Below are 21815 nucleotides of genomic sequence, written 5' to 3' on the forward strand. Positions count from 1 at the left end.
ATCCAGTGAGTATGCGACAATAAATTACCATGATTATACAAGGAAATAAGAAGAGTGGAACCACTAGTGACAGAATAGGCCAATAGTTGACACCAAAATTGGTTGTTAAACAATACTCTAAAATCATTAGGCATGGTTGGATGAAAAAGGCCAACGTCAGCACCTCGGTGCATGTTGTAAAGCAGTAGTAGTAGCATTTATTCTATTACTAAGGGTAGAATTGTGTTGTTAGGTTATTTTTATTATTCTCATTGTAATAATCCCGCATTGGGAAGATATGTTCCTATTTTAGTAAGTTTCTAATATAGATAAAGGCCCTGCTATGTCACTCAGACATAAGTTAGGATTTTCTCAAATCTTACAACATGGCATCAAAGCCACCTCCAATCTGAGAAACCCTAAACCTCCAGTGCAGAAGCAGCACCACCTACTGCCGCTTCCTTCTTTCTTCCTCTTTCCCATCACAAGCCATCATCACCACCAGTGCACTCTACGCCACCACTACCACCACGACAGCCCTCTATCCCTATTGCCTCCTTCCACCAGCCCTTTTAAGACCTGTGATAGCTCCTAGAGGTATTGCCTAGCTCCTGCTATCCCTCGAGGGCTGTCGTTAGCCCTTTCTAACCGCAACAGACCCTTAGACTCCTCCTAGGAGCGCCGCTCAGCACTTGATATCCTCCTAGGGGTGTTGCACCACCCATCTAGCCCCAAAAACACCCAATGATAGCCCTAGGAGTATTGCCTCCACCTTGTGACACTCCTAGAGTCATTGATCCTTGCCACTGCCACCTATTTCTAATGTTCTAAACCTCTTTTTGTTCTAAAAAATCCCTTCCGTGCCTTTTTTCCTTAGTAGTGAGCACGCTTCTCTTGCCGAAGGATCCTATTTTTTCCTTACTGTGTAATCTTTTTTTTATCAGTTTTTTTTCCATGCGATGACCTATTCAGCTACTTGCACCCCTTCTCGTACATCCAGTATAAAGGAGACTCATGTCTCTTCTATTTCTAAAGATCGTGATTCCTTCCCGTTTTAGACAACCACTATTAAACTTAATGGGACCAATTATCATCCCTGGTCTCAATGTATTTCTCTTGCAGTTGGTGCTTGTGGTCTTATTGGCCATCTTCACAGGACTTTTGTCAAGCCATCTTCTCCTAGTACAGCACAAGACAAGTGGGATTGGTAATAGGATTTCTTCTCAATTCCATTGAACCAAATATTGCAAAGAGTTATCTTCTTCTTTGCTACACTGCAACAATCTTGAAAGTTGCCAAGGAGATGTATTCAAAGGTTGGAAATGATGAACAACGTTTTGAGATTCGAAGGAAAGTTAATCAGCTGCAAAAAAAGGAGCTCACCTTATCTCAATATTACAATACACTTCAAGGATACTATCAGACCTAAATTCTACGGGTGTTTTACTCCGAACTATGCTACTGATTTTGCCGCTTATCAAAAGTGGGAGACAAGCTTCGAGTATATGATTTTCTGGCAAGTCTCAATATTGAGTATGATCAGATACATGCTCAGATTCTCTTACAGGTCCATCTCTAGAGCAAGCTTATGCTATGGCTGACATTAAGGATAGTCCCAGGATAGCTATGGTGCATACTCAGATATCTAATAGATTTGTCTTCATGGCTGGTATAGGTAATAATCAAAATCATTCAAGTGACTCTTCTCCCACACCAAGGGGGCTTTAACTGTTGGACAAGTCTCCAACAGCTTTTTCTACGGCCTCCAGTTTTGCTTCTCTTGCACTCTTTGCTCTATAATAATGGCATCGTTGTTTAGGCCACGTTCCCTTACCTATATTATCTAAGTTTTGTCCTGATTTGGTCAGACGTTGCAATTTGAATGATTTTCATTGTAATGCTTGTATTTAGCCAAGCAATTTAGACATGTTTGCCTAGTTTTAGATAATTGTAGCACTATTCCTATTGATTTTTTTTTTTTTTGGATGAATAATTAATCAATTAAAGACAAGACAATTACAAAGAAAGATCCACGGGCAAAGGATCAAGGGGAAGAATGGATTTGGGAGTTGAGGCCCCAGGCAACAACAATGAGTCTGTTCCTTGGGGAGTCAACAACCGGGGGGGGAGGGAAAAGCAGAAATTTTAGAGGATACATCAAAATAAATAGCATTCCAAATAGCATCAATGGATCGGGATTTAGAAGTCCAGCGCCGAAGGTTTCGCTCCCACCACAGATGGTGAACTGAAGCCCCAAAAACAAGCCTGCCTATTCGGTCACAAATAGAGGTACCTGAGAAGTTACTCAAAACCCAAGACCAGTCCCTAATGAACCCAAATGATCGACGACAGCGGGGCCAAATGAAGTTAAGGGCTTTTCTCCAAAGAGCACTGGAGAAAGGGCAAGAGAAAAACAAGTGTTCGATGTCCTCAGGGCTATTCCAGCAAAGAATGCAATTTAGGTTCACAGGGATGTGGCGGGTAGCAAGGAATGACTGGGTTGGTAAGGCAGTGTTTAGGGCTCTCCAAAGGGTAAGAGAGTGGCGAGGGATATGACCTTTGAACCAAACCAATGGGGGCCATAGAGGGGGAGGGGAGGGAGAACGAAACAAATTCCAAGCAGACTGAGTGGTGAATATTTTGGAAGAAGAGGGGATCCAAATAACTCTATCGTGGGGAAGGGAGAGGATAGGGGGGAGAGAATTCCAAACTTGCGTGAGACAATGGTGAGGGGGAAGGACCCAGGAACCACTAGAGATAAAATGTGAGAGAAGGGTATTTTTGGGAATGCGAGTCTCATATACCGTACGGGGAGAAAAGAGATTGAGAAGGATACCCATCGGATGCCAAGGATCAAGCCAGAAAGAAGTAGAGGAACCAGAGGAGATTTGGATGGTGATGGCAGGGAGAGCATGAGGTCTAAGGAGAAGCAATTTCCTCCATGACCAGGAAGGATTTGGAGGAATAGGGACAGTCCAGAAAGAGTCAGATTTGAGAAGATAAGATTGAACCCATTTAACCCAGATAGAGTCATGGTTTGTGACAATTTTCCAAATGAGTTTGAGCATCGCAGCAGAGTTGACATCTTGGATTCTGCGGATTCCAAGACCCCCTTCAGATTTGGGTCTACAAATGTTGGCCCAGCTGATGGGGCGAAGGAAACGCACAGATTCCTGGCCTTTCCATAGGAAAGCACAGAAGAGAGATTCCATTGCAGACGAGATGGCTTTGGGGATCGGGAAAATGCCACACCAATAAAGGTAGGAAGATTGGAGCACAGATTGAATGAGTTCAACCCTACCGGCAAACGAGAGTAGTCGGCTTTTGATGTTATTCACTCTAATAAGTGGGATCTGTCTAGGACTGTTTCTATTCCTAGCCATTGGTGGTTTCCTTTATTCATTGTTGCACTAAAACCACATGGGTCTACTTACTCCACCAAAAAAGTTATGTTTTTTCATGTTTTCAATTTTTTTATAAAATGGTTAGTACACAGTTTGGGGCCACAGTAAAAATCCTAAGCACAGATAATGGAACTGAGTATTTGGGTGGGGCATTACCCTTTTACCTAGCTGATTATGGCATTATACACCAAACCAGTCGTGTCGACACCCCTCCTCAAAATGGGATTGTCGAATGCAAAAATAAACATATTCTTAAGGTGGCACATTCCTAAATGTTAACTATGAATGTGCCTCCTCAGTTTTGGGGGGAAGTGGTCCTTACTACAACCTATCTGATTAACCGAATGTCATCCTAAGTTTTGCAACAGTGCTAACCCCTTGAGATTCTTTTAGGAACAGCAGCCTTTACTATACTAAGGTTTTTGGTTGTGTTGCCTTTGCCTGAAACCACTATCTACATGGCAAGTTGGATCCGCGTGGGTTAAGGTGTATTTTCCTTGGTCATCCTGTTACCCAGAAAGACTATAAGTGTTATCACCCTACTTCTTGTCGGTTCTTTGTCTCTATGGATGTTGTGTTCCATAAGCAAGTTCCTTTTCTGGCCCGACACCTTCTTAAGGGTAGAGTATTAGTGAAAAGTTCCAGTCCTTGTTTCTCCTTCAGATAATTCTCCTAAAATTCCTACTGATGATCCTCCCTTAGAAGATGGAGTGACCGGACAAGAACAGCTAGTAAATCAAAATACTGATCTACAGGGGGAGCAAAGACCTCTAAAAACTTATAAAATGTGATCCATGAGAGAAGATCCCCCTTCTGTACGGAGCTAGTTAAAAGCTCCTAATTCTAGCTCTGAGGTAAAGTTTTTGGTGAGTCTATTTCTAAACCATCAATTGATCCTACTTTGGACTTGCCAATTGCATTAAGAAAGCAGCCACGCACATGCACCAAACATCCTATTCCAATTTTGTTTTATATCAATCCCTATCCCCAAAATTTCAAAGCTTTGTATCCTCTTTGTCCTCTATTTCTATTCCTAACACATGGCAGGAAGCATTGTCTCACTCAAACTAAAAGAAAGCAATAGATGAGAAGATGCAAGCTCTGGAAAAAAGAAAAAAAGAGGATGTGGGAACTGGTGTCTTTGCCTTCAGGAAAGCGGACTGTTAGACACAAATGGGTGTTTGTCATCATGCACAAGACAGATGGGACCGTGGAGAGATACAAGGCAAGGTTGGTGGCCAAAGGCTTCACTCAAACTTATGGGATAGATTATCAAGAAACATTTGCCCCAGTTGCCAAAATTAATACAATTTGAGCAGTTCTCTCATGTGCAATAAATAAGGGATGGAACCTACAACAGCTAGCTACCTGAATATGCTACCACTTAGACTCATGGGAAGGTGTGCAAGCTAAAACAAGCATTTTATGGGTTGAAGCAATCTCCAAGGGCTTGGTTTGGGAAATTCCATAAGGCCATGATTTCCATTGGCTACAAGCAGAGTAATGCAGAGCATTCCTAATTCCCATCCTATTATACTTAGCATATGTAGATTACATTGTGATCAAATGTATTAGTGAGGAGGAGACTTCAACTTTGAAGACCTTTCTAGGAACCAAATTTGAGATCAAAGACATAAGGAAGCTTAAATACTTCATAGAACTAGAGTTGACATATTCGGCCAATGGTGTTTCACTCTCTCAAAGAAAATATACTTTGGACCTACCAAAAGAAATTGGGATATTAGGGTGTAAGCCAGCAAACACTCCAATTGAGCCCAACTTACACTTGAAGGCAAAAGAAGGAGAACTAGTGGACAAGACAAGCTATCAAAAATTGGTGGAAAAGTTGATTATCTATCTCATACTAAACCAGCTATCACATTTGCAATTAGTCTTGTTAGCCAGTATATGCATGATCCTTACACCTCACACTTTGATGCAGTATATCAGATTTTAAGGTACTTGACAGCTATTTCAGGAAAAAGAATTCTAATTTCAGCTCATAAACACTTAGAAAAATTGAGGCATACATAGATGCAGACTAGGCCGGGTGTCCCAATGATAGGAGATCTACCTCTAGTTACTATATGTATGTAGGAGGCAACCTGGTGGCTTAGAGGGGCAAAAAGCAGGCCGTGGTTGCAAGGTCTAGTGCAGAAGCTGAATTTAAGGCAATTGCCTAGGGTATTTGTGAGGTGTTATGGCTAAAGGGGCTGCTTCAAGAGTTTGGATCAGATTCAAAGATATCTATACAACTGTATTCAAATAGCAAATTAGCAATTAGCATAGTTCACAATCCAACACGGTATGACAGGACCAAGCATGTGGAGATTGGCAGACACTTTATCAAAACAAAAAACAAAAAAAGACTGAGGCTGGAGTGTTTTGTATTACTTTTGTACCTTTGACAATCAACTGAAGTTCTTACAAAGAGCTCGAGCACCAAGGCATTCAGTAATATCATTGGCAAATTGGGCATGAGAAATATCTACGCACTAACTCGAGGAGGAGTGTTGTAATGCAGCAGTAGTAGTAGTCATTTTATTACTAAGGGTAAAATTGTCTTGTTAGATTATTTTTATTGTTCTCATTGTAGTAATCCCACATTGGGGAAATGTTCCTATTTTGGTAAGTTTCTAATATAAATAAAGGCCCTGCGATCTCAGTCAAACATAAGTCAGGATTTTCTCAAATCTAACAATAGTCAAGTAACTTTAGCTAATTCATATCAGACAAATATTGATTCTGTTATCTCAATTGTAGGATAAATGAGGACAGAAGCTGCATTGACTACCAGCTGCATTTATTGGTTACGTTTATTTTCTGCCCAGTGGTATTCAAGTCATCCTTGATATTTTCTGCTCAATTGTGTGGGACAGTGTGTGATTAGGACTTGTCATTCAGAGAATTTTAGGATTTCTATTTCATACAGTTCAATAGCTAAAACAATGAGCATCATGAGTGAGGAGGTCATGTTTTCATCATCTCATCATATCAATGAACAAACGTTAGCAGCAGCAGCCAACATTGCAAAGTTGGTATCGACTGGTTCCTGGCAGTAGGCCTATTTTGACAGAGTACCCCTGAGGATATCTTGCCCCAGTTTGCTTTGTCCGTGCTCTTTAGATTTGCTAAATTTCGAGCTTGATGTATGTGTGTTTGTTCTTTTAATATATTTATTTATTCATCCAAAAAAAAAAGATAAAAGTAATAAAGGTGGATGGTGAAATTTTGTTGCCACATAATCAACATAGAGGGTTCATATCAAGCATGTTTGAAGATCCACATTTCACACACTTCTTTGGCATGAAAATACCACAACATCAACTCACCCATATCCCCACTAAACAGGGATGGCTGCATGGCCCTCAAAGCAGCTCTTACTTGGTATGATCATTGATCTAAAGCTTTCACTACATGTACTCATTTCGCTAACAATGAACAAAAGCTGTTTATAAAGTACTCAAAGACTAACTGATTTTATTATTTATCCAACTCGTTGTACTTCTATGGACAATCAAAGTTCAATTTATATCCATCTGTAAACTAAGACCTTCACAAGTATCCCTACTCAAAAACTCGTTTAAACCAGGAATTATCAAACTGGAACATACAGTTAGAATAAAAGACAACCAAAAACTAGAACCTGGTAATGTATCAACAAAATAATGAAACATAGTTTTACTCAGTTTTCCGGAAATCCGTTGACTAACCATAATCTTATAGAAAACGGTATGATGTATGAAATTTCCGGCGGAGTGTTCTTCCTAGAACCAAAATGGCATACCTGTTAAAAGCAGCAGAGGCAATACAAACTCGCCAAGGAAATTCCCCATCGTGAGACCACTTTGTCATACGATCACTTGATTTTCATTACAGTTGTCTTCCAGTAAAGAATTGCTGTGTGGGTTCTCCATCTTTGGGTAGATATACAAGAACTAGAGCGACGAAGTGAACTTAGACATGGAAGTTGTCTACCCAAACTATCACGTTCTGCCAATGTCCGATTAAAGAAACCCCAGGAATTCGTATAGGGGTTTCTTAATTCCTGACTACTAACAAAGAAATCTTTTCTCCATCACAAATTCAACTTACGAAATAGATAACAGAGAGGTAGAGGCTTTTTCATTTCTTCTATTTCTTTCTTTTTTGGTAAAGTCAACAACATCAACAACTGAATATCGCGGAAAAGAAAAAAAATTTCGAACTCCGAAGTCCAAACATAAATTAATATTATGATTTCGGAGCGCGAAGAACTAAAAATCAACCAAACAAACCTTTTGAGTTTGATATCTAAAAAGGTTGCATTTTACGTCAAGAACTCTTCGTGATAGAAACCTGTTTAGCAGTTTCTTCACGTTAACGGCCTCTGTGACTCTGTCACGTCAAGACATTGATCTGGTTAAAATGGCGAAGTAAAACCTTCAAGTGAGATTTATCCCCGCCCTTACTTTTTATTTTCTCAATTACAAAATTATGTTTTTTCCTTTTTCTTTTTTTTTCTCATCATTACATTTGAATCCCCTCTGGCTCTGGCTCTGTGATCGTAGGTTCCAGCTAACGGTGTTAACAATTAGCAGTTGACGACGTTTAAGGTGTAGCAGAAAGACCATTTTATCCTTACATACTGCCATTTCGTCCAGCAATCAAGTCTTTCACGTCAGACCAGAATAATGGCAAGTTGGCAACATTAACTTCACCCTATATTTTTTTACTGGAAAATCTGCCCCGATGAACTAACACGACTTCGAGAGTGAACCGTTGAAATTAGAATGTATTTTAGTCTTTAACTATGAAATCAAAATCAAGAGTCATGCCATTTTATTAAGGCGTCAATTGTGTATGGATATCCTACCGAACCACGCCGTTTAAACTGCACCATATCATATCATTTCCAAATTTAATATGGTATGTATCAAAACTATTTTTTGAAATTCGATACGGTATGTTTCGGCTTTAGGTAGCATACCGGCGGTATGTACCAAATCTCATACCGAATTGTCATATACTGAATTCATACTGTATACCAAATTTTCGTACCCAATTGACCCTTAATCTCAGTTGGGTTGGGCCCAATTTAAGGCCCAGTCCATCTTGACATTATTTCTAGGTATTCCTAATTTAAGGCCTAGTCCATCTTAACATTATTCTTAAAAAAATATAAATCCAATGTAATCCATGAGCTGAAAATCGTATTTCAATTACAAAATTTATTTCTTACCAACAAAAAGAAAAAAATTTCTCAAGTCACCACTCCCATCCTTTACTGTTTTGTAGTTGCTGGTTCTTGATAATGAAAAAAAATGTTTTAAAAATAACGGAGTGAAAGAAAAAAATGTATTGGAAAATAATAACGGTACTATGTTGTAGTCAATATATTAGCTTATTATCGGAACTTTAATAACGTTAATATGCTCTAGTCAATATATTAGCTTATTGTAGCAACATTACAAATTAGAAGATTAGAATAATGGGTTTTTTTTATACTGAAATTATATTGTACCGTTTTTCTCATACTGATTTTATACCGAAACCCTACCTAACCTTTTTTTTTTAAATATCATTTTCATATTGTACCGTACCGAATTGACACCTTACATTTTATAGCTGTTTAGTTCCTAAGCCGGGGAGGGATTCGCAAGAGGAAATAGAGTAGCCATTTGAGTTTGTGCGGAGGATTGCAGGACAGTTTTGATAGATGGAATAAGGCACCTTTGATTTGTACCTTATATCACTGGTTGGTTAAGAAGTCTACTTCCCAATTTCAAGTTGAACCTCTTTAGGATTTCACTACCCCTAGTGGGAAAACCATAAACAAGTTGGTATAAGAATTCTCTTACCGTAAGAAACTCTGCAGTCCACACTCTACATATGTTACTCAAATCATAATTATCTTCCTTCGAATCTTACCAAAATTTTTTTTATCTCCGTCCGAATTTTTCATATTCTTGCAAAATTTATTGAGAACTTTTCATGTTCTTACAAAATTTCTTGAGAACCAATTTTCATTTTGTCTGTGCCAAAATCTCTAAGTGGGAGCTTCTATCTCGGTTTCTCCCTACAACTGATCAACCTGTTGACCTTAAGACAAAGATACTCCCCACTCCACAGATTCTTTTGCTTCAGTCTCAGCTTAATCTTGTTGAGTAAGTTTTGCCTTCGAGGGGTTTATCATAGGACAATGTACACATATGCTTGTAAAGTTAGATAGCTATTTGTTGTAGCATGTTATGTCTACTTGTACAAATACAGGCTGTTCATGTACTTCGTTGTAGAGGTATCATTATCTACGTCTTAATCTAGGTTGTTAAATCATTCAAGTGTGCAATCTGATAATCTAGATTGAGCAATGTTGACCCAAAGTTAAAGTGTGATGCTTCGGCGAAATTTGTCGATTCGCACCTTGGTGAACCTTGCAAATTGGCGAATTTCCATTGAGATTTCGCTGATATTTAAGGGGATTTCAATCAAAGGTGAGGAAAGCTCCGTCTTCTTCTCCCTAGATCTCGATTGTAGGAGATTGATTGTCCTTCTACTAGAGAATAGGTGGAAGATGTTCCTACTGACAAGGAGGAGGAGGCACCAGATGTTGGGGTTAGGGTTGTTGATGAGACGCCATTGATGCTTGAGCTTGCTCCATCAAAAGGTTTGGAGAATTTCGCTAGTTCAAGTATCTCAAATTTGATGATGGCACTGTTGCTGTAGATAGTCGGAGAATTAAGGAAACTCGTCCACCAATGCTTGGTAGCAGTGCCATTTGAAATATTATAACATATAATTTTATCACTGTGAACCCTTCGAAACATAGTGACTTGAGTTGTAGAGTTCCGATAATATATAATGGCATTCAGGTATGTTACATGCTCACAGCACTATATCACCACCATACTCTACAAACACGGAATGCTCGAGTCATTTATTTTCACGTTAAATTCCCTTGTGTGCTTTGCTTGTGTTCTTCTTTGTTCGTGATTGTACATCCATTATCCCTAACAATCCGAACTTCATTGATTAAGATTCTAATCCCAACTTAAAAGTGGTTATTCAGTTGTTTATCACATTATATGTGGACCAACCAATTTTGATTGGACTGAATCGGTTTGTTTTATTCTACCCTCATCACCTGCAAACATGAAAATAGGATATCAATAGGATATCAAAAATGTACTTTCAATTATTTTCAGCCTGAGTCATAGTGATAATTTACAATCTAAATTATAATACATGGTTGACATTCTTACAAATATCTAATGAATTATGAGTTCAATAGAATTTTTTTACAGTGTCTGATTTCAATATTTTCAAGAACAAGACAAAAAAATATAATAAAATACATAACCTAATTACACGTGTTGGCTATCATTGCGTCCACTAAATTAATGGCATTTATATATTAAATTAGTTATGGATGGTATTTGTAATATAATTAAAAGGCGAGTTAGGAAGCACTGATATTGATAGCATGAATTTTCTTTTATATGTCGATTGTATATTCTGTCAAGTATATGGTATGAGTGTGATTATGAACGTATATGTTGTTTTTTGAATTATTTTTTATAAAAGATTATGAGGGTATATGTTAATATAATTGATTCTTATGAATGTGCTTCAACGTGGTGATACAGAGGGAATATATTAAGGGAGTCTCATATTCAAGCCTCTATCTTTCCACATATTTTCCTTCTTCTCTGATCCCAACTCTAAACTATTATTCAATAATTGGATTGTATATTTTTCTTTAAATAAAAAACAATTGTATTTTTTAAAGCATATTATTCTATTAGTTTTATCTGAAAAATTAAAATAATGGCATTATTATACTTTTATCCTTTTTATGGAGAAGTATTTCATGCCCCTCTTTTGATTATAACGGTTAATAAATAAGAAAAATAATAATATATTTTCAGTTGTGTCATTTTGTATCTTACAATGATGAACAAAAGAAAAAGAAGGAATTCATGGAGAAAGAGAGAAGCGTAGTATAAGATTTTATTTTCCCAGGGGCAATGTTGTAAAATAATAAAAGATGATGGGCAACGTAGAAAAAAATAGTTTAAGCATTGAAATTTACGATGGAGTACTGTTTTTTTTTTTAAACAAATTGTCTCGGCACTTCAAAATGAATTTAAGTAAAATAAATAATAATTTAATATTTTCATTGATAAATTAGATTAATATATCCAATAAAAATCTAATTCTGATAATTTTTTAAACATAAATTGAGTTATAGTATTTTAACACCTCCATTTTGCGATGTCAGTTCAATTTGCTCTTAAAGTAAATAAATAAATAAATAAATAAATAAATAAAAATCTCCTTATAATCCAAATCCAAGTACGAACCTCAATTTTCTCATCTACTCCCGGCTTTGTCTCTACACTGGCACGAGCTTCCTATGGCAATTCATTTTTAAGGGATTTGAATGAAGGAAAAACCAGAGTGAAAATGTACGCGTTACTCTCAACCAAAATTCCCTCAATCTTTCCGGCAAATGTGTCCGGCGCTACAAAGTGTTACAGAAGAAAACTCAAAATTGGGGCCAGTTCAGATGGCTTTGATACACAGACGGTTGAAGAACGTGGAGAAGACCAAAAATCAAGCAAAGAAACTAGTAGTGAGGTCTCTTCGTCTACTACCTCATCTGCTTCTCCGAAAATAGATAAAGACATTAAAAAGGTCAGTCTTATTTCTTGAAATCTGATCTCGTTTCGTTAGAACCTAAACAAAGAAGAGTTTCTGTCGATACCCATTAAGCAGTTCATATAATTTACGGTTAATCGTTATCTTTTATTATTTCCCGCCATCTTCTGTGTGCCTGTGTGTGTTTGTGGAAGTAGGGAATATAGTTCTAAAGCATCAAACAGGTAGGCTTAGGGTTTAAGCACTTGGTTTTTAGAGCGTTACAAGAGTATTAGTTTGGAATGTCTAGACTATTACTTCGACCTTGTATTTGTAGACAACATTAGGTTCTACAGTTAATGGATTCTTCTATCCGTTGGCCTACATTAGAACATCAGTTGGATAGATAACTCAAATACCTCAAAAAACAGAAAGCAATATTTTTTCTCATCCAGTCTCCATTAACATTGGAAGTATCCAGGAATAGCTTTAAGTGCTGGCTATGTGACTTATGGATGCTTCAGTTCTAACTTTAAATTTCTTACTTTTGCCATTATGGCTGTACGAGATTTGAAGTTGGGTCTTGTGAGAAGATCATATTTTTATTTTTCAAGTCAAATCTTCCTGATTTTGAGTTATGTATCAGGTTGTTCAAAAGACCGCTGCAACTTTTGCACCTAGGGCTTCCACTGCAACAAAGAACCCTGCTGTACCTGGGACTGCTCTGTACACTGTTTTTGAAGTTCAAGGCTATGCCTCAATGTTGCTTGGTGGGGCACTTGCATTCAATTTCATATTTCCATCAAATGAACCTGACATATGGAGATTGATGGGGATGTGGTCGATTTGGATGTTCAGTAAGTTATGCTTCATTGATTGTGCTCTTTACATTACACGTAAATTGGATAACCAACTTGCACTCTTTCCTGTCTTTGTTCTCTCCTATCATTTTGCTACTTTCAAAAGAGAACTACTTGTTGTTGGGACCTTTGGTCATCTTGAAACTTCTTAGTTTTTACGTTTGTCGACAATTTCTTGTCCATGATTACTGACCTGATTGTTTATATAATTCTTGTAAGCCCTATAAAGTTTCTTGGAATTTAGAATGTGGAAACTGTTGATTAAATGCTTTTCGATGTCCCTTTTCTGGTAAGGCTAGTTTCATTGCTGATGGTGGGCATCTGATTGTCTCAAGACTCTCAACCTAATTGAACTTTCCCTACCTAATTGAACTTTCCCTGATGGTTTTTTAGTTCTTATGTGCTTTTAACTTTTTGCTCCTGGAAAATAGTGAAATTTTATGGAGAGCTACACCATTGGCTTGTTTTGTGGTGCCTTTAGGAGTTGAGGGAAAATGAGATTGTTCCACAATGTACTTTCAGTGGAAAAGGTAGTCAGAGAGATCACTTGGAGAGATTGGGAAACTATCACTTCCAACAGCTAGGGGACTGAGAAGTGGAGGACCTCCTGCTTTTGATGTGGATAAGCTTAATGTCGACTGATGTTTATTGCGTATTTGAGGTTTAGGGTTTAATCAGGTTGAGAGCTGGTGCCATTGAAAGATTCTATTGGGACCAGTGGGAGTGGGAGGTTATCTACTACGACAACTGTCTGTCACTTAACATTGAGTGGGATTTTTGCCATCAAGGGAAGTTTTAATAACATTGAAGTGTGAGGGAAAACAACTAAATTTACTAGCTTGGGTTACAACTATTGAGGATCACCCTTGGAGATTTGCCAACATCGTAAAACACATAAAATCATTGATTTCACATGTGAACTGCTTGTTCCCAAAAAAAGTCGTTTTTTCACTAATGTTTTATAGACCTAATAACTGGTGTAGTGAGAGCTAGGTTGTGCTCAGGATATTCTTTTCTCTCTGGCATTTTTTGTGTGGCTATGTTTTTGGTCGTTCACGTTTTATTCTTGGGTGTTATATGTTTTTGCTTCAGTGTTATTGCGCTTTTTCTTTTCTTTGAAATTTAGCGAAGTTGCTGGCCTAGTCATAAAAATACATTGTTCTCCTGTGATGCATAATTGAACTTTTAATTCTGTACCTTTGGATCTCCATGACACAAAATTTTCACTAGAAAAGTAGTTGTCAGAGCTAAACAGGTCTCCCATTCACGGTTCTCTCTACTAGTGGTTTTGACTTATAGAAACAGCAGTTACTCTTTTTCTTAAAATAGCTTTTAATATGTTGCCAAGCCTGAGGTAAGGCATCATTTGTGTGATGCTCTGATGGGTAGAAAATACCAAGTACTTTTGTCTTCATAAACGTACAAAAAAATGGTTGGTTTTTGATCCTGATGTGTAATGTAAGGACGTCATCTTGGGTAGTAGTTCAGTTTCATTTTGTGTATGTTTTCCTTTTTATTTTACATTAAACTTCTATTCATTTGTGAGTTTGGATGCATGGTTTAGGTCTGAAACAACCTTCCATGGTTCCGCCCAGATGACTTTCAAAATACTGATTTCCCTCTGCCATCCATATGGACTTGCAGATAAAGCAGATATCTTTCTGCCGACTGCCATTTACAAAACATAGCATCCATTGGTTTAGTGGGTTTCTGTCTTTAAAAACATATTTTTAATTTTCCTACTGTGTATCCTTCATGCATGCATCTGTGTCTGCACATGTGCATGCATTTTTCTGTCCTTGCTGATTTTGTTAGATGAAAACAGAATACTTGGGCGTAGTAAATATGAAGCATTTCAATTTCCTGAGCATGCGAAAACTTGATATGTTGCTTGCTATTGATCATGATCCCTAAATATTCTGGGCTTTGAAGTTTAAATCAATTCTGTTTACGCATTTCCACTTATCTTTCGTGTTTTCTGCAGCAATACCGTCCCTTCGGGCTCGAGACTGCTCAAAGAATGAGAAAGAAGCTCTCAACTATCTTTTTCTTCTCATTCCACTACTTAATGTTGTTATTCCATTTTTTTGGAAGTCCTTTTCAGTTGTCTGGTCTGCAGATACCATAGCCTTCTTTGGGATGTATGCCTGGAAGGTACAATTCCGTTACTAGGTCTGATCACATTTTGATTGGTAATTACTTTTATTGCTGTTGCTTAAAGTATTTCTGCTGTTTACAGCTTGGCTGGTTACAAAAGGCAGAGTAGGTGCATATGATGCATTGAATGGCGTTCCTTGTCAAAAGGTGCTTCATCAATTGGGTCCTCTCCATCCATTGAGAGCCACTTTCATGATGTATAGCCAATGCGAAGTCGCTTAAGCAGGATAGGAGATGCAATGATCGTTATGACTGTATCTCCATATACTGTATCAAATTATCTGAAGGCATTTGGATGATCACACGTCTCTACTTCTGTGTAGGTCGGAAATAGAAGGTAGGTTTTTATAGTTCAATCCTTAATGGATAGGAAACCCAAGGTTCTTTGGTAGTCATAAAATTGCTTGGGTAATGGAGAGGCTGAAACAAGTGCTATTTGTAAGGTACAAGGGTTTTTCCCCTTTGCGTATCAGAATACAGTTGCAGATTCATCTTTACCAGTTGAATTTGTTTGAAATGGTAAACAAGTAACAGCCAAGTTTTGACTGTACAGAGGTAGCAGCATCATTCCTACCATCCATAAAACAGCCAAGTTCTGTTCATTGTTGAAAGTGTTTCTCTTTCCTAGTTTGTTCTTACAGTGAGGAGTCTTCTCTATACTTTGGTCCGACACCTAGAATAATTTTCGTGCTTAAAAAGGAAAAGCTAATAATAATGTCCAATTGCGAGGAAATCTTTATCCATTGACTTCCCCCTCTTAGTAAATAGGGTTTGCCAAATGAATGGTCATTCGTCATTGCGTACAGGAACGGAATATGAACTACATGACCTTGTTTCTTTGTCTTCTTTGCGTTTTGCGTTTTCTGCTTTGGGTTTTTCAGTGGAAGATTCGAGGAGGTTTGGTAACTCAAAGGCAAGGTACCTGTTTGGACTGAACTTGAATTGTTTGGCCTGGATTGTCAAAGATTCTCCTGAATAATTCATTTTCTAGTGCAATGAATTGAGGAATTTCTCGCCGTAAATGTGGACTGGACGGAGACAATCTCTGACAATCTCTTCTTCCACGAATGGAAAAGGAATCTCCATTACCAGTGCTTTCATGTATCACTCCTTGTCCTCTCCAGGGAACCCACTTCATATTCGAAATTTCAGACCGACTTCTTCTGAATCCAGAATCTAAAGGTGAGAAGCACTTCCCACTTCCCATTTATTTATGGCTTTGATCTGGGCTCCTTTTTTGCTGGAAGTGGGAGACCACAGATATTGTTGTTCGAATTCCCATTCTTAGTCCTGCTGTTTCAAATGTTTTTCTAGCTTCTTCAAACTGATCTGCTATATAATTCATTCTCCAGCTACTCCATACTTTGCAAATTCGGGTGGTTGCTTATGGTTCTGTATACAAGAGCCAATGTGCTGCAGAAGTTTAAAAATTAACATTTTAGGTTTTCCTTCTAACCTTTTAAAATTAACGACTTCAACTTGGAAGCCAATCCATTTCCAAATCTACAACTATGGAATATCGATCCTTCACCGAATCTGATGAACTTAGAACAAAGTGGGACTCAATTTGACCTAATTCTGTTCCCCACTCAATTTATATTCCCAATTTCGATATACAACCTTCCAGGTCGGCGACACGTATTGAGCACATCTCTTCAGGAGATTGTCTTGGGTTGGGTAAAGTAAAGAAATAGAATATAAGAATAAATCGTGTAGGAAATATGAATCGGATATTTATCATTAAAAAAAAGTGGTGACTCACAGACACAAAGAAGAAACGAAAGGATCTTTATTTGTTTGATACTGTTCTCTCATAAGTCATATCTGTTATACAGAGCAGATATATCTAGAAAGTTAGAACTTTGAACACGATTAGGTTGCGTTCAATTCTGGATTTCCGCCTGCTGGCTTATATAAATTTTCTTACACGGTTGGGTTGCGTTTTACATTGAGTTTGACATCCTCTAATTTTTCACGAAAGGAGTTTGTAGAGATATAGTCATATAGGGCAGGAGATTCGAATAATCATAACCAATTTAGCGATAGCAGTCGAAGAAGAAGAAGAAGAAGGGAGAAGGAATGGGGCATCAACCGTCGAATGACTATGTTCTACCGAAGAGAATAATCTTGGTGAGGCACGGCGAGAGCCAAGGCAACCTGGACGATTCCGCTTACACAACCACCCCAGATTACCAGATCCCACTCACCCCTAAGGGAATCGAACAAGCCCGTCTCGCCGGCGAATGCATCAGTCGCGTTGTGTCAGATGATGGCCGCTCTAACAACTGGAAGGTCTATTTCTATGTATCACCTTACCGACGAACTCTATCCACCCTCCGCGAGATCGGTAGATCCTTCACCAGAAATCGAATTCTTGGGGTTAGAGAAGAATGCAGGATTAGAGAACAGGATTTCGGAAATTTCCAGGTAGAAGAGCGGATGAAGGCCACCAAATCTGCCCGCGAGAAGTTTGGCCGCTTCTTCTTCCGGTTTCCTGAAGGCGAATCCGCTGCCGATGTCTTCGATCGCCTCTCTAGTATGTCATTCAGAAATTCTCTTCTCCTCTTAAATTTTAGAACACGCGCAAACTGAAAACTTCTTTTTTCTCTCTTGATGTTTGCAGGTTTCTTGGAGTCGTTGTGGAGGGACATAGACACGAAGAGAATTATCCACCATCAACGATGCGACGATGAGATAAACCTAGTAATCGTATCGCACGGGCTGGCATTACGGGTGTTCTTGATGAAATGGTTCAAGTGGACGGTGGAGCAATTCGAGAATCTAAACAATCTGCAAAACTGCGAATGCCGAGTCATTCAATTGGGTGCAGGTGGAGAGTACAGCCTTGCTATCCATCACTCTGAAGAGGAACTCGTCCAATGGGGACTTTCTAAGGAGATGATCGCCGACCAGAAGTGGCGCGCCAAAGCCAACAAGGGTGACTGGAATCAGAAGTGCTCTTATTATCTCGATTCCTTCTTCGATCATCTCCCCTGTAATTCCTCTTCTTCCGACTCTGAAGACAATGGTGTTGACCCCTGCAACCAAAATGGGAAGAAGGAAAACAACGGCATAATCGATTGATTGTAGTTTGAAACTTTGTTTCTAGTCAGTGTCCATGACTAACCATTCTTTTTTCTTGGAACTATTAATTATATAGATAGAGTTAGTCTCTAATCGATTGTTTATAGTTTGCAACTTGTTGTCGTTTGATATTGGTAAATATGGAAAAGATAATCATTGGGGTTATACAAATTGTATTTGGATATCCCTTTTCATGACGGTACTCTACTTCGTTCCTGCACAGAACAACTTACTGTGTTGGAGAAGAAGAATGACTGAAGGTGGATGCTTTGAAGGAGGTTTAAGGAGACATATTTCAATGTCAAACCCAGAAACTGTCAAAAAAGTTGCAGATACTATTAATGATGATCAAAATATTGAATTCTGAAGATCCCTTTGAGCCTTCAGGTTCTCTCGTCCTCTGACCCCAAAACCCCATACGTAGTTTTTACTCAGCCATTCTTTTCGTTCTGAAGAATCATTGAAACTCATCTATTGGTCTTGAAATCTTTCATTGCACTATTCTGTGACGGAATATAAAATATCTTGGTGAGAGGTTAAGAGGTTCTGAAGATATTTAAATTTATAGAAAATTGCACTGAAACTCGCAAATGGGTGCTTAAAGCACGGACAATACAAATACCCTCCTCTTTTACAAAAAAAGTTAAAAATAAAAATACAAATACCCTCAAATTAGATTTTTATTAGATACATTAGTCTAATTTATCATTAAATTATTTTTTCTTGGTATTTTGATAGGGATATTTTTGAATTTTTTTTTTTGGGTGGAAAGATTGACTAAGAAAAAAGAGGCACAGGGGCTGGAGAAGGAACATGCTCTTTGAACCAGCAAGTGGAAATGGGCCAATCCAACGCAGCCTCACGCGTTAGGGCCTTCCGGGCCAAGGAATGAGCCACCGAGTCGGCATTCCTTGGAATAAAAGAAAAAAACACATGTAATTGGAGCCAGAGCTAGTTGTCTGATATCTGATATTACATTCATCAGAGATGTAGGTACCTGGAGTGAAGGATTGTTCAGCATGCGCACCACAGCTAGGCAATCTGATTCAATATTCACATGAAGCCAGCCTTCTTCAATAGCTCACCACAAGCTAACCTTAATCCCTACCGCTTCTCCAACACTTGCTTCACCAAAGATTATAGGAATGGATCTGGCAACTACTGGATTTCCTTTCCAATCTCTTGCAATGAAGCCAATACCAGTCTTTGTGCTATTAGTGCATAAAGCTGCATCAGTGTTGATTTTGATTACTCCCCTAGCTGGCGGACTCCACGGTTGGTAACTCTGTTGTATGATGGATACCGAAGTGTGGATGGATTGCTGTGATGTGATAAACTCCTCCGCTGCCTTTGCTGCCATGTGAATCACATCTATAGGTAGCCATTTACCTGCATAAAAAATTTCTACATTGCGAGCTCTCCATAAGTACCATAGGATAAAGCCAATTGGGCTTCCACACCCTTGTAGTTATCCTTGTCCTCGTTTTTATATCGCCCCCAATCAACAATCCATTGAACCACCAAATGATCCATGTACTCGTGGAATGCAATCCTAAGTTAGAGCCCAGCCATACTGCCCTTGCAAATGAGCAATGAAAAAACAAGTGCTCTGTAGACTCTTTTTCCCCACATCTGCAGCATATCTCTTCCATTTGCATTCCCCTATGAGCACAATTAACCCCAGTTGAAAGAGCTTGGTTACAGGCTTTCCAGAGTAGAGCTCAGATCTTTGGTAAAGCATTCAAATGCCAAACCGACTTCCAAACTGATTTGTCGACTAAATCCCATTTCTTTCTTTGTGATGTAGAGGCTTGTCTCCTGTTGTCTTCCTCTTTTTCTTTAGACAACATGTGGTAAGCAGATTTCACAGAAAAGGATCCTTTTTTATCAGCATTCCACACAAGCTGGTCCTCCACTGGAAACATCGGAAGTTGAACTTTTAGAATTGCCAAGCAAACATCTGCCGGAAATAATGTGTTAAGCAATTCTTTATCCCATAAACCATTCTCATCTGTAAGCTCAGACACTTTTGTAGTACCATCTGAGACTGGAATTGAATCAGGTACCCGCCAATCCACCAAATCTGGGATCCATTTATCAGTCCATATGTTTACTTTGTCACCTTTGCCCACCTTCCACGCTAGTCCTTTTTTCAACACCTCTCTTCCGATCAAGACGCTGCGCCATCCCCATGAAGGAGAAGAGCCTGTTTTTGCTTCCAAAAAACTACATGTAGGGTAATATATACTTTTCATCACCTGGGCCCAATGTGAATATGGATTGGAGATTAACTTCTAAGCCAGTTTAGCAAGCATAACTTTGTTGTGTAAAGACCCTTCTCTAAATCCCAACCCTCCAGAGTCTTTTGATCTACAAAGTCTTTCCCACGACATCCAATGTGTTTTTTCACGATTCTCATGAGAACCCCAAAAGAATTGGCTGCCACTTGGGAGTTCTTTTGGTGGAACTTCTCAGGTAATTTAAAATGCCCAGCCGCATAGTTAGAGATGGATAGAGCTAAGCTTTTTAATAAAATTTCCTTACCTGCTGGAGTCAACAATTTCTGGGACCAGCCATGTATTCTCTTCTCCACTCTATCATTTATTTCATGAAAGACTTGGACCTTAGACAATCCAATTGTTGTGGGAAGACCTAGGTAAGTAGAAGGACCATCTCCATACTTAATTCTGAAAATCCGAGAGATCCATCTCTTGAATTTCTGATGGGTGTTGCTGCTGAAGCACAAGCTGGATTTTTTTTCATTCACTTGCTGCCCACTAGCCTTGCAGTATGTGTTGAAGATACCTTTAACTTGATGTAGAGCACTCAACTGAAGTTCAGAGAAAACTAGACAGTCATCAACAAATAAAATATGTGATAAATGTCTTCCCCTGTTTTTAATTTGAATTCCTTGGATATATCCTTCCACCTCTCCTTTTCTCATCAAAGCTGAAAAACCCTGAGTACACAAGACAAATATGGTTGGGGATAAGGGGTCCCCCTGTCTCAAGCCACAAGTGGGGGTAATGCAGCACCTGATAGACCCATTGATGAGAAGAGAATACTCCATTGATGTGATACACTCCATGATTAGCTTAACAAAATGGATAGGAAAATCAAGGTGCAAGAGGATTTTTTCAATGTACTTCCATTCCATTCTGTCGTAAGCACGCTTCATATCCATCTTCATGATTACCAACTTCTTCTTACCCATCTTTTTCTTTTTCACATAGTTAAACATTTCATGCGCTACCATCACATTATCAGATATGTCCCGGCCCTCCACAAACGCAGACTCTTCTGGATCAATTAGATCAGGTAAAACACATTTCAATCTTGATGCCAGGATCTTCGTTGCCACTTTCATATAGGTATTCACTAGATTGATTGGCTTGAAGTGATCAACCTCCTCCGGATTAGCCTTCTTTGGGATTAAGCTAATAATTGTTTCATTAGCCTGAGGGGGAAGAGTACCTGTTACAAAGAAAGACGTTAGAAAAACCATCAGTTCTGTTTTGATGAGTTCCCAGTATTTCTGTAGAAACAATGGAGGGAATCCATCAACACCCGGTGCTTTGAGGCGGTGTATCTTGAAGAGTATCAACTTGGTTTCCTCCTCAGTTGGGGGCAAACATAAGTTTTGTTTAGCCTGCTTCGGAGTACGTTTTTGAATTGCTCCCAAAAATTCATTAACTGCATCATTGTTCCAACC

The 21815-nt window shown here is 38.6% G+C and overlaps 3 protein-coding genes across 3 annotated transcripts in view; 2 read left to right on the forward strand and 1 right to left on the reverse strand.

Moving 5' to 3' along the window:
• Positions 1-7769, reverse strand: part of LOC149010543 (piezo-type mechanosensitive ion channel homolog) — a 70437-nt gene extending 62668 nt beyond the window's left edge. Inside the window, exon 1 of the mRNA XM_089161559.1 lies at positions 7171-7769. Coding sequence (XP_089017685.1) covers positions 7171-7219 — 49 coding nt within the window. The 5' untranslated portion in view covers positions 7220-7769. The remainder of the gene's footprint in view (positions 1-7170) is intronic.
• A 3964-nt stretch (positions 7770-11733) lies between these two features.
• On the forward strand, positions 11734-15594 carry RPH1 (resistance to phytophthora 1). The gene is made up of 4 exons (XM_089162940.1): positions 11734-12059; positions 12649-12859; positions 14847-15016; positions 15102-15594. Exons 1-4 carry the CDS (start codon positions 11829-11831, stop codon positions 15126-15128), a joined length of 639 nt encoding a protein of 212 aa, XP_089019066.1. The 5' UTR covers positions 11734-11828; the 3' UTR covers positions 15129-15594.
• A 290-nt stretch (positions 15595-15884) lies between these two features.
• Positions 15885-18706, forward strand: LOC149010545 (phosphoglycerate mutase-like protein AT74). The gene is made up of 2 exons (XM_089162939.1): positions 15885-17555; positions 17643-18706. The coding sequence occupies exons 1-2, from the start codon at positions 17099-17101 to the stop codon at positions 18101-18103; spliced, it is 918 nt and encodes a 305-aa protein (XP_089019065.1). The 5' UTR covers positions 15885-17098; the 3' UTR covers positions 18104-18706.
• Positions 18707-21815: the final 3109 nt, after the last annotated feature.

Source organism: Hakea prostrata, chromosome 7 (genome assembly GCF_041222555.1).
Source record: "Hakea prostrata isolate BN-2017 chromosome 7, UWA_Hpros_2, whole genome shotgun sequence".
Lineage (NCBI taxonomy): Eukaryota > Viridiplantae > Streptophyta > Magnoliopsida > Proteales > Proteaceae > Hakea > Hakea prostrata.